Source organism: Centruroides sculpturatus, unplaced genomic scaffold (genome assembly GCF_000671375.1).
Source record: "Centruroides sculpturatus isolate CEXI.00-Female unplaced genomic scaffold, Cexi_2.0 scaffold349, whole genome shotgun sequence".
In the NCBI taxonomy this organism is placed as follows: Eukaryota; Metazoa; Arthropoda; class Arachnida; order Scorpiones; family Buthidae; genus Centruroides; species Centruroides sculpturatus.
This window is the reverse complement of record NW_019384593.1, coordinates 536,025-549,234: the sequence shown is the minus strand read 5'-3', so window position 1 is coordinate 549,234 and position 13,210 is coordinate 536,025. Positions and strand designations below refer to the sequence as shown.

The 13,210-nt window shown below is 28.4% G+C and overlaps 1 protein-coding gene across 1 annotated transcript in view; it reads left to right on the top strand.

Moving 5' to 3' along the window:
- The window catches only part of LOC111624810, a 43,165-nt gene extending 30,943 nt beyond the window's left edge, over positions 1–12,222 (top strand). Inside the window, exons 5-6 of the mRNA XM_023367764.1 lie at positions 8,331–8,397; positions 12,199–12,222. Of these exons, the coding sequence (XP_023223532.1) occupies positions 8,331–8,397; positions 12,199–12,222 (91 nt within the window). The remainder of the gene's footprint in view (positions 1–8,330; positions 8,398–12,198) is intronic.
- Positions 12,223–13,210: the final 988 nt, after the last annotated feature.

Here is a 13,210-nt window from a genome sequence, read left to right as displayed (position 1 = left end):
CATACCAGCTCACTGCCATGTTGTGTGACCCATCTTGTGCACACCTTTTGATATTGCAACTTTTCTGTTAAAATCCTATGAATGGTGCTTCAGGAAGCCCTGAGAAACAAAATGCAGAGATGATCCAGAGTGATTCGCCAATCTTCATACATGGTTTGCTCAACCTTCATGACTGTCTCATCAGAAATTGATGGTCTCCCGCATCTTTCTTTATCATGAATTTCAGTATGATCAGCTGCAAACTCCCTACACCACTTGAAGACATTTTGGACATCTATGCATGACTCGAATACACTTCCGTCAATTGGTGATGAATTTTAATTGGTTTAACACAACATGGTGGCAAACTGGTATGACATGGGCATACAAAAATGCATTGACCAAAATGGTGATTATGTAGAAAAATAGATAAATGTTCAAACTTTAAAATGATATGAACATTATTGAAAATAAATGTTTCTTTGTATTTAAAAATAGAAGACATTACTTTTGGGATTACCTTTGTATAAGATAATTTACATCCAAATTTTTGAGTATTTTTACTTAATTATTTACTTTAAGAAAATCTCTTTAGGAAAACTAATAAACTTTTATTTCAAAATAATAATCAAAATTTAGTTTCATATTTATTGAATCAATTTTTTGAGAATAACTATAAGATGTTACAAGTTATCATTGGAACATCTTATTTTGTTACTGTACAAATTTTGTAAGTTTAATTATCATTTACAATTTAATACATTTGATTTAATAACTCTAAACATATTTAAAATAAATAATTGTAAATTTTTTTCAAAAAATTAAATAGATTATTAAGACTAATTACTCTTCAAAAACTGGAATAACTCACATAAATGAAGATCAACACCTGAAACCAGCACAAATTAACTCAATAATTAGTGAACAAATTATTTTGAGTTAATTTGTGTCTGTTTCAGATGTTTATAGTTTGAAAAATAAGTGTTGACCATTCTTAAACATATTACAAATAATTGAAAATTGCTAAAATATGTAAACTTTTCAAAAAACAAATACATCAGTTTTAACTTTTGAAGACTTTATATAAATTTATAATCATTATGAAATTAATTCCACTATATTTATTTTTATGCTTTATTATTGCATGGTCAACATCAGCAAATTTATTATTTTAGTTTTTGTTGAAAAGAACATTTTTTTCCTGCCAAATGTTTTTTCATAATAAATTATCTATGTTAATTTAAATGCTTTCTTATTAAGCATGTATTTTTGTATGCAAATGCACTTTACAGCACTGCTATAGTAACATTATTGGCTATATTCCAGCTTTTTTGCACAAATATCTAATGTTTTTGCATTGGCTGTGGTATTTTGGTTTGACTTTGAACATGTTCATACAGTAAAACAAAGGTAAGTTTTATCAATGATTATATCTTTATTTAGTACTGTATAATCTTAAATAAATTTTAAAGTATGTAGTTAACTGTTTTGAGTATATTCATTGCCTTATTATACATGATTTCTTTGAAAAAATTCATTTGGTTAAAACTTATAATTACAAAAACAAATATATGAAAACTTAATTGTAATTCATTTTAGAATTATTATGTTAATACTATTTACCTTAAAATATTTGTATGTAAACTGCAAATAATTAATTGCATATATAATTATGATGTAGTAAAGACTAAAAATAAGTGAAGACATATAGCAAACTATTTTTATACTAGTATGAAAAGTAGTTTGTTTCATATAAATTATAACAAAATATTTTTGTTATAGATAGATGCATAAAGTTGTGATCAATTAATAAGTTGTTTATATAAAAAATTAATATTTTTTATTTTAATAACTTCGTGTTAATTCTCATTCAACATATTAAGATTAAAACATTTATAAATTTTGTTTAATATAATTACATAAGTTTCAATATTTTATTTTTAACTTTGCAATAGATAATAGATAGAATTATGCATGTATTGTGTAGTGGAAAATGCACTAATAGTGAAAAGAAAGGCACAGTATACTGAAACATTATTTATTCTTCAGGCAGATATCTTTGTACTTATGTTAATAATAATAATATCTTTTATACTTGTGTTAAAAATATTATGGTTGAAATGATAAGCGTTCTTAGATATTTGTTTGAAAAATAGTCTAATTCTTGTCTATCTTTTTTACCAAAAGTTATTTTACTTTAAACAAATGATTACAACTTTATATAAATAATCAAATTCCATCTGGAACATTTTCTTACTGACAGAAGCTATTCATTGCAGTTTTGTACATAATTTCTTATAAATATCTTTTTAATATCTTCTAGTACAGATGTTTTGATCATGTTATGTGTACAATTCTGTACTCATGACTAGTGATTAAGAATTTGTCCAATTGTGCAGACATGGTTCAGGGAAATTTGTAATAGAAAAAATAATAATATGACAAATACAATAAAATAGAGTAGTGTCCTCACTATGGCTGTAGACATTAATTGGGAAAATTTGGTAAAACACGGAAATTGTTTTAAAAGTGAAATTGGAATGCTGTTTATTTTGTTTATGATTGGTTGATTCACTTATTATTACATCAATGCCTACTTACACAGTTATGTGCTTACAGTATGGTAGAATTCCAATTATACAAATTTATTTGTTCTGTAAGTGATTCAGATAACCAGAAATTTAGATAATAGGATTAACAAGTGAACAATGAAATTACAGAGTAGTAGCACAATATTGTATATGTACTGTATTTATTTATTTATTCATTAATGTGTGAGTAGCATCTTACTGATCATTTTGATCTGTCACATCAAACTATTTTCTACAATAGAAGCAAACTGCAATATTTCATTACCATTTTTCTTAATAATTCTGATACAGTAGTTGCTCCCATGTCATATTTTTCAGCAACACATTTCCCAGATGCTTTTTTTTTTTTTTAGTGCATTGATGATCTTAACATTTTATTCTGTGGTAAGTACAACATGTTTTCATTTCCATGAGTTCATAGACCTGATTAGAGTCACATTCATAGTAAATGTAAGAGAATCGCAGTGTGATGTTAATGGGGGAAAGAGAAAGAAGGACAAGTGGTGGTTTAGATCAGTGTTTTTCAACCTGGGGGTCGCGAAGCCTTACATGGGGGTTGCGGGTAAAAGAAAAAGACAAGTGTTTATAGGTCCTACACTACATTAAAAAAACTACAATTTCAGTGAGAATTACGGCCCCCCCAGAAAATGATAGCCGAAAAAGTGTTGAGCTGATTTGCAAAAAGAAATAAAAAGTAGAAAAGTAGAAGCTGAAAATTCTAATCCTAAAAAAAAAAGTAAAAAAAAGTCAACAGCTCCCTGTGCCCAATGTTATAATTAAAGGAAGTTTCATACTTTGTGTGTGTTAAGGTATTGTCGATTCTTCTGAAATTTTCATTTTAATCAACAATAATTTGTCTCAACAGAAAGAAAATTAAATACATAGTTTTTAAAATCACTGATATAGTTTTAATATGGCCCTAGGGGGTCGCCAGAATTTTTTAACTTGTAAAGGGGTCGTGTATTCAAGAAGGTTGAAAAACACTGGTTTAGATAATTGAACATTTGGTTAATCAGAGTTCTACTGTAGTTGATTTTACTTACTGAACCACTGCTTAAATTGTTATGAAAAACTAAAGCAGAATAAAATGCTGTATTTAAATGCCATATTTTTTTATTGTCCATTTCTTTTGTGATATATAGTTAAGACTATATTTCAGGAATGTAGTCTCAATTTACAATACTGAACTTATGAAAAATAAAATAACTCACTGAACAACAGCTTTCTATAAACCAATTAGGTCATAAAAATGAAGTCTACTGTATTCACTAAGCATTATAGTATACATGTGTTATATATTTAATATAAATTTGAAATTCAGTAAAATCTTTTATTTCATTTGGTGGACGGTATCTTTGTATATGAAAGCACTAGCTGTTACCCGCAGCTTTGCCCGCGAGGATTTTGCAAGCAAACCCTATTTATATTCAGTATTTCAACAACCATAGTAATTATTATATAACATCTACCGCTGAGAATGATGAGAATTGCCGAGAATCAAACGAACTCTTTTCAATTTGATCAATTTTCTGGAACATTTACAATCGTTCTATAATCGAACCAATATGCAATAATAAATTCGAATTTAAAACGGTTCAAACATTTTTAAAATCAAAATAGATAAAAATATTTATAACAATGTCTGAAATGTTATCAATTTAATACACCTAAGTACTCAATGAAGACTAAACGTAGTTGAAAACAAAAAATCACATCTAAAATAGTACAGTAAAAGACATCTTCTGGATAAGCTTTAATGCTCTCCCTCTCCCCCATGGGAGAATTTTGAAAAATCCCTTCTTAATGTGCATTCCCATGGCGTACCCTATTTTCTGGAACGTTTACAATCATTCTATAATCGAACCAATATGCAATAACAAATTCGAATTTAAACCGATTTGAACATTTGATTAAAAAATCAAAATATATCAAAATATTAATAACAATGTCTGAAATGTTATCAATTTAATACCCCTAAGTACTCAATGAAGACTAAACGTAATTAAAAACAAAAAAATCGCATCTAAAATAGTATAGTAGAAGCCGTTTTTCCAGTTAAATCTTAATCCTCTCCCTCTCCCCCGCGGGAGAATTTCGAAAAATCCCTTCTTAGTGTGCATTCCCATGGCACACCCTAATAAAACGCAGATAAAAACAAAATATCGCATCTAAAATAGTACAGTAGAAGCTGTTCTTCCGGTTAAGCCTTAATCCTCTCCCCCCGCGGGGCAATTTCAAAAAATCCCTTCTTAGTGCGCGTTTTCATGACGTACCCTGTGTACATCATGAAAACGCGCACTAAGAAGGGATTTTTTGAAGGGATGACTGTGTACCAAATTTCACCTCTTTAGGTTCAGCGGTTTGCTCTGGGCGATGATGAGTCAGTCAGTCAGGACAAGTAATTTTATATATTTAGATTTATGATTTTACAAATAATTTGTAAATTATACGTAATTATTTCTAGTATTTTTCATCAAAGAAAACTTACATTTCTACACAATAGATGGCAATACACTACCAAAAAATTATAATATAAAATGCTTATTTTTACAAATAATTTGTAAATTTTACGTAATTATTTCTAGTATTTTTCATCAAAGAAAACTTACATTTCTACACAATAGATGGCAATACACTACCAAAAAATTTCCTAGGAAATGAAAACACCTTATATTTTTATTTTTTTATTATGAAGTACAAGTCAACTCCCCTATAACACTGTTGATAATTCCGTTTTATATGAATTCCATGTTGTACGAGTCACTTAGATTTTACAAATACATGTGCCGGGCTGTGAACANAATTAAGTCGTATACCGAACAAAAGTCGTATACCGAGCAAAATTTGTTTCGTCCAAACAGGACGTATTCCGAATTGGACGTATTCTAAAGCAGACGTATACCGAGGTTCCACTGTACTTATAAACTACAGTCATATAAAATATTTTTTCTTTGTCATACTAAAAGTTTTTAAAAAATACAATTCTTAACATAACAACAAATTTAAAAAATCGCAATTACAACAAAAATTTAAAGGAATTTACAAAACAAATTACATAGATGAATAAACAAAACTTATGTATTCACTTTTCGTGCTTTATGAGCTGAGAAATTGTCGCTCGTTCAATGTAATCAATTCTGTTTGAAATGCAATTCTCGATGTAGAATAATTCCAAATTCAAAATTTTTTGTCCAATCGAATTTCTAATATAATTTTTAATTCTTTTGAGGGCATTAAACGATCGCTCTGCTAATGCTTTACATCGGAATTCATAAACAAAATTGTTGAAAATTGCATATACAGTATATAAATACAGTTATATACAATATGAGAATAGAGTAAATATTCATGATTTTACAATTTATTTTGAACGTTATTAAGATTAGTTCGTTGGCCAATGTTAAATCGTAAAAATGATAAAATTCACGACACACAATCTTTAAACAACAATTATGAGGAGCTTATTTGACTTGAATTAAGTCCATTTACGAATCATTCTTCTGTCAAATCCGGGATTTAAAATCGCATACGAAGTAAACTTTCACATCCGGGTTATTTATCAAATCCAGGTATTGTCCAAGTCCGAGACTTACGTCACAAATTGGTAATATAATCACCTCCCTTTCACAACTAACGACCGGGATTCGTCTGAAAGACTGACAAATAATCTTTGAATTTTTTCTGCAATGCTTCTATTTGCTTCTTTTCAGCTTCAGTCATGCTAACAACCTGCATACTAGCTCTGTAAAATTAAATTCAAGTTTAAGTATTTCATCGATGAATGAAGCAAATTAATTGAACGCATAATCTGTCAAAATGTGTACTACTCGAAAGGCCGTTCATAAGAGACGAGCTTTGGATTTCTCGGCCCTGTTGAAGCAACAGAAAGATGTTCCAGTTGGTCTTGAACGTCTCATTTTGGGGGAGGTGTTGCCAGTTCATACACAGTTTGAAATATCGACACTTGCTTTAGTTTAGTATTCCATAACAATCACTCCTCTCGAAGAGATTCTACTTAGTCATCTATTCGCTAGTTATGCGTTTCTTTCTTTCTTTCTTGTCTTATTAATATGGAGCCTCTAGCCTGTGGCTTTTTCTCCGAATCACTCCGCTTAGAAATTAGGTAAAGCGGTTGGTGCGGTGAACAAAACGCTCCAAGATTTCGATATGTTGGTGAGGAGGAAGGTCGGTAAGTTATGCGTTTACAGTGGATCAGAAGTGTTATTGTTAGTATCCGTGAACTCTATTTGTATTGTTCTGAAGGTGATGTTTTCCTTAATTTTGTAGACCCACTTCCATTTGTTGTCTCCTTCTGGCAGTTCCGTTAAGTTCCATACTTTGTTTTCTCAGGGACTCCATTTCTTTCTCCATGGCAGCTCGCCATCTGGCTGAATCATTTAATTCCATGGCTTATATATATGTCAAAGGCTCTACATTGTCCTTGATTATCTTTTCACCAATTGTGGCATATTCTTCTATGGTTTTCATTCTATCATCCTTTCTGGATCTCCCCCTCTGTTCTAGTGATTCGTGGTCTCTTACTTGCTCTTACTAGTTCATTATTCTGCTCGTTTTCACTTTCGTTCGTTTCGTTTTCGTCTTCATTTTCGGATGAGATATTTTCTTCAGATTGTAATTGTTCCTTAGTAGGTTCAAGGATATCTAATTCCACTTTTTTATTATTGAGTCTNCAGCGGGGGCGATATCGCCCCCATGTGGGCGTTTTTCCATGTTGAGGGGACGATTAGTAATAATTTATATTTTGGGGGGCAAAAAACAATTTTCTGGGTGATATAGTAAACATTATATTAAGAATAATTAGATATTTTATTCGTTATATCATGCAATAATTAAGCAAATAACATTATACTAGTCACTAGTCTATTCGATGCAGTACGAATTTGGTGTTAGCCTTGACCCTTGGCATCAAAATTTTGAAGTGAAGGGGGTGATACTACATAACATTTATTGAAGGGGGCAACGATTCATTAGAGGTTGAGAAATACTGATGTAAATGATGAATCATGAGCAGGGTAGTGAACCATATTCAACTATAATGGAATGTCTTTGAGAAAATAAATCAACACTTTGAATTTTCCAGCAAAATCAATTTAATTACTAATGATTTTGACCTACTGTAATGGTCTTCAGATAAACTCAACCAGAACAACAACAAAAAAATAGAACAGATATAGAACCTATATCTATATCTGTTCTGGTTGAGTTAATCTGAAGACCATTACAGTAGGTCAAAATCATCAGCAATTAAATTGATTTTGTTTGAAAGTTAAAGGTGTTGCTTTTTAATATCATAAGCAGGAGTTCAGTAGCAGTTTGTGTAACTTAGATGTCAACAAACTTTTTTCATGACTATTGTTCCATTTTTTAATATTGTACTGTTCTGTTATCATAATATATTAATAAGTTATACTTTTTAAGTTAGTAATCTTTTATTATTTTATTCTAAATTGGCTTAAACTACCAGTTATTAAATATTATTTTTTTTTATATGTATGCAATTTTTAGCTGTGACCCCATTAACTTCAAATTATTTAAATATTTTACATTTGTCTTTTACATCATTGTCATAATCATATTAAAATTAAATGTAACCCAAAAGATTTTCTGAATTGCATAGATATTACTTTATTATAAATAGATTAGAAGTAATTTAAATAAATTTTAAAAATAAAATATAATACATTAACATCAATTCTTTATCATGATATTTTTTTTATCATTTTTTTTATTTTATTTAAGATATCTTCTGGGAACTCTTTCTGTGGTCACATTACTTTACATTGCATTTGGAGTGTCTGGTTATATGGTAAGTTTTACCATTTTTATTTTGTTTACGTTTACAAAAGATAATGGTTATAATCTTACCATATATACTAAAATTATACTGTAATTATATTAATGTAAACAATAAACTTCTGCAAAATTCATAATAAATTGTTGGCACGATTATTAAACACAGTGAAATATTTTTAAGATGATCACCTCCAAAATTTAGAAAAACTGGTAATGTTTTTGGCGTTGTCAAAGGGGGTAATGAAAATATAATGGATACAGATTACTATATATAGTACTGTCCAATAGTATTAAATAAGGCAAGTTGCCTAATAAAGTGGCTTTAATATAGCTAGATGAACAAACCAATGACAGTTCATTTCAGTCATTAATATTTGAAACAAACTGTGTCATTGGTTTGCTTAGCCCTCTGTATTAAAGCTGCTTTATTAGACAACTCACCTATAGTATATATAGTATTCCAGGGTGACCCTACACAGGCCACTGTGTAGACAATGCAGCAAAAAAATATTTTAAAAATGTTGTGTATTGATTAACACTATACTGAAACAAAATTTATTTATTAATGCATTACATGTAATTCTGTGTACTATACTGTAAATGAAAATGTAATACAGTAGAGTCCCGAAAACTCAGCACTCGATAACCCAGCAGTCCGGATAACTCGGCTACACCATGGCAGGGCGAAAAAACCCCTAGTTAATTTTCATTAAAGACAGCTTTATACCTCATAAAGTATTTTTCTGAGATCTGTCTTATCAGGTAAATTACTGTACACTGTGTATTCATTAATTTTCATTTTCATGTAGTAAAGGCTCTATGCCTTCATAAAGTGTGTACTTTTCCTTTGTTTAAGGGTATTTGAGCAGTTTATTCTCTGTTGTATTCTCAAGCAAACAATACATACAAGTACAGTACAGTATTTTCTGAGGAAATACTCATACTTATTTTTTTTTAACCCCATTCCCGATAACCTGGCATTTTCACAAACTTGGCCACCCTTCAGTCCGCATTAGGCCGAGTTTTCGGGACTCTACTGTACAGTACATACAGTCTTAAATGTTTGATTTAAGAAAGCAAATATTCTTTTCAGATTGTTCTGTTTTAACTTTATTGATAAGATTATAAGCCTTCAATAGTTACTTTCTGTTTGGTCAAACAGTTTTCTGTTTCAGATCAAATAAATTTCAAAAACCATCCAAATTTCACCCAAATTTGTTGTCACTATTTACCATTTCATCTATTCCTGTTATGGAAAGATTAAATTTATTGGCTTTGTTATATTATTTAGCTTAATGATATTTGTTAAATTAGATAATCAATAGTTAATTAATTTGTCAATTATTGTAAATCAACTCAAAAGCACAACTTACAGTTAAAGCCAAACAAATTGCCAAATTATCATGATATAATATGGCTATGTAATTAAATACTAAATAATTTGTCAAGAGGTAGCAATATAACTCCTATCTCATACTAAATTTAATTTAGAATTTTTTGGAAGAAAAGAATCAGCCCAAAGTGGGACTCAAACCTAAACTCACAGTTGCATTGCCAATTATACTACCTGGACTCTTAAGCTAACTTCACTTCCAGAATTATTAGTTTAGATATAACCATACTGATCAATAAGATGCTGACTGGGGATGACTTAAGACTCAAGGCCTTTCTCTGTAGCACTCAGCCAGCTAGTGCTATGGAGCAAGTTATTGTATTCAGTGCTATGGCTGAGTATATGAGCAAATTATTTAGTATTTAATTAATTGCGTAGCCATATTATAGCCTGATAATTTGGCAGTTTGTTTGGCTTTATTGATTATTGCATGTTTGTTTCAAAATTATTGATGAATTTATATTAATTGTATGGTATATTATTCTTATAGTAAATAGATCAATTAATATTATAATACTGTTATTTACAATGACAGGTGTTTTTGTTAATAAATCAAATTCATTAAATTTCAGAAATAAATCATGAATTTATTGAATTTTAGCTTTATTGTAGAATAACTATTTCATAAATATACAGTAATGTATTACATTAAGTTTGAGAGGGGAAAAGTAATTATTTTTTTTCAAATAATTGTATTGCATTAAATTTAATATNGCGTTTTTTTTTAAAATTATTAGTGAAGAAAAAACGAAGCAGTAAAGAAATTAAAAGTGAAATTCTTTATTTATTTATAATTTGACGTCATTAAAAAGTGGTTTAAGATTGCCAAATTTTGCGTCATCGTTGTTTATCAAATTTGACGTATGTGTAAGTAATATATTTTTTTTTATGTTTCAATTTATTTAGTTTCAATGAATTTCTTAACATCTAAATCTTGTGATTCGTATGTGATGTATGTCACGTAGATTTTTTTGTTTTTTATTAGCTAGGTAACTTGAAGTCTACGAAATTACTTAAATTTGTAGCGTATTGATTAAATTTGAAACATCAGTTGGATTAGCTTTTCCCAAAAATACAATAGCTTGTAATCTTGATTGTTTAAAATTAAAAGAATAGTCTGCTGATTGGTTACCATGTTTGCACAGTAATATGTTTTATAAATTTTACGAGAAAGAAGTAATTATAAAGCTTATAAAACAATTTATTGGATGACAGGGTCAAAAGCTCTTCGTCCGTTGATTTAGATAAGCATTTAAGTTTCGCAATTTATCCTCCCACACAGCACGAATGTCCACGTGTTAAGGTTTGTTTACGAAATGTAGATGACATATCTCTAGATTACGACATTATTTGACCTTAAGGTTGCCATAACAAGAAATGAATCGAATAATTTTTTTATATTTTTATTATTTGAAATCGGATACGCACGTAGAAAATATTCTAGTAGCGCTGTTTTGATTATCCGCCATTCATTTCCTGCAAAGCGTAATTCTAAAGGCGTTCAACTCAAATTGTTATTTAAAGAGTAGTACATTATCTAGAATAATTTAATTCCCGTTCAAATAGTTAATAAATAATGTTCAGTTTTTGGTAATTTCAGAATTAAAAAAATAATTCCGAAAATAGCGATATAATTATGACATTTTGGTATCAAGATCCCACTGTCATTTGCACATCTGTTTTGGAATTTATTTTTATTTTTCGAAAGAGAATTTTAATTAGAAAAAAGTTAGCTATTTTTTTCTAGAATTTATCAACATTAACATTAGCGTTTGAGCTAATAATGCTAATGTTAATAAAGTCTAGAAAAATTAGTGTTTATTTAATAACGAACACGTTTAATTATCTCTTAATCATATATAATGAATTGGTATTGCTTCATAATGGTATAAATAATATATTAAAAAGATTTTAAACTTATTATTAATCTAATTAGTAAGTTTAAATTGCATTTAGAAGCAATTTTCGTTACTATAAATTGATAAAAAAATAAAATAAACTTTTATTTAACTCTTATCAATTGAAAGATTTTTAAATTAAAACAAAAAAGAAAAACTTATTGTTAAAGTAGATCATGTTTATACATTAACCTACTTTTATATCATTTGAATGCAAAACGATAGAATATAATTATAGACTGCGAGGATGATTAATCGCATTAAACGTTCTAACAAAATAGACTTTAAAGGTCTTTAATTTTTGTTTTTAATTTTGTTTTTGACACAAATTCGGAAAATTACTTCTTGGTAAACTTCATTTGACGTATTAAATACAATTCAATTCGAATAAACGCGTTATTCCCTTATCGAGAATATTAGTACAATGATATTTTCCTTTATTTTTTACTATTATGAGGTGCACTTAGTCTAAAAATTAATTAATTAGTGATAATTTGATAAATATTTTTGACTATTTATACAGTTCCTGGATGGTACAGTTGATTGAATCTTGGGTAGCTTATTGTTATGGGCATGAGTTCACAACCAATAAACACATTTTCTATTTTTATCAAATAAAACATAATTTTACTGCTTAGTAATTCAATTTTTATATCAAAATTAAGCAAAAACAGAAAACTATTTTTATATTATTCCATAAATAAAACATGGATTAATTCATCTTGCCTTTCGGTTTTGCTTCTATTCCAATTAATATATTGTTTATTTAGTTAGCTTGAACCAAAGTAAGCTTAAATTGTCATATTTTTCAGACTGTTTAAATTCATTTTTAATTAATATCCGAATTGGCCTATAAAAATAGATGATTAAAGTTGCATTATTACATAAAATTTAATAATTAGGAATAAATTCTAAAAATTTTGGGAAAAGATTGATTTATGATCCATATTGATAATTGGATAGTATAGCCTGAAAAATAATCTATCATTTTCAAGTGTTAGTTTGGTTAATGATTTGGAACATTATACTTATACTGTATATATTTTTTGAAACTTTATAGAGCACCATTCACATGTAGATTGTAACTGTTCAACAAGTTTCCTATATAATCTGCATGTGCTATTATTTAGATATAAAAACTTTTATGCAATGGCAACATCTTTATTACAGTTTTCCAGACAATACCAGATGCTTAGGCTAGTAATTAATATGTGAAACATGAAATAATTTTATTAATGAGTTTATAATTCTTATATTGTCCATTATTAATTTAGGTATTTTCAATTTACTTTAGAATATTTAATTGAGATAACACTAATATATTTAAAAGTAATAAATNAGGAAAGTAATATTCTATTTTGAATAATAATTGGATATAAATAGCATAAGAATCTTGCACTTACTTTCTTTAAATATCGATAATTTTATTTAACTTTAATTTTTTTAGTTTAAAATTAATCGTTATGAACTTGCACAACTGATAATGGATAAATTTATATTTATTTTATATTCCATAGATTTTAAACTAAAAACAG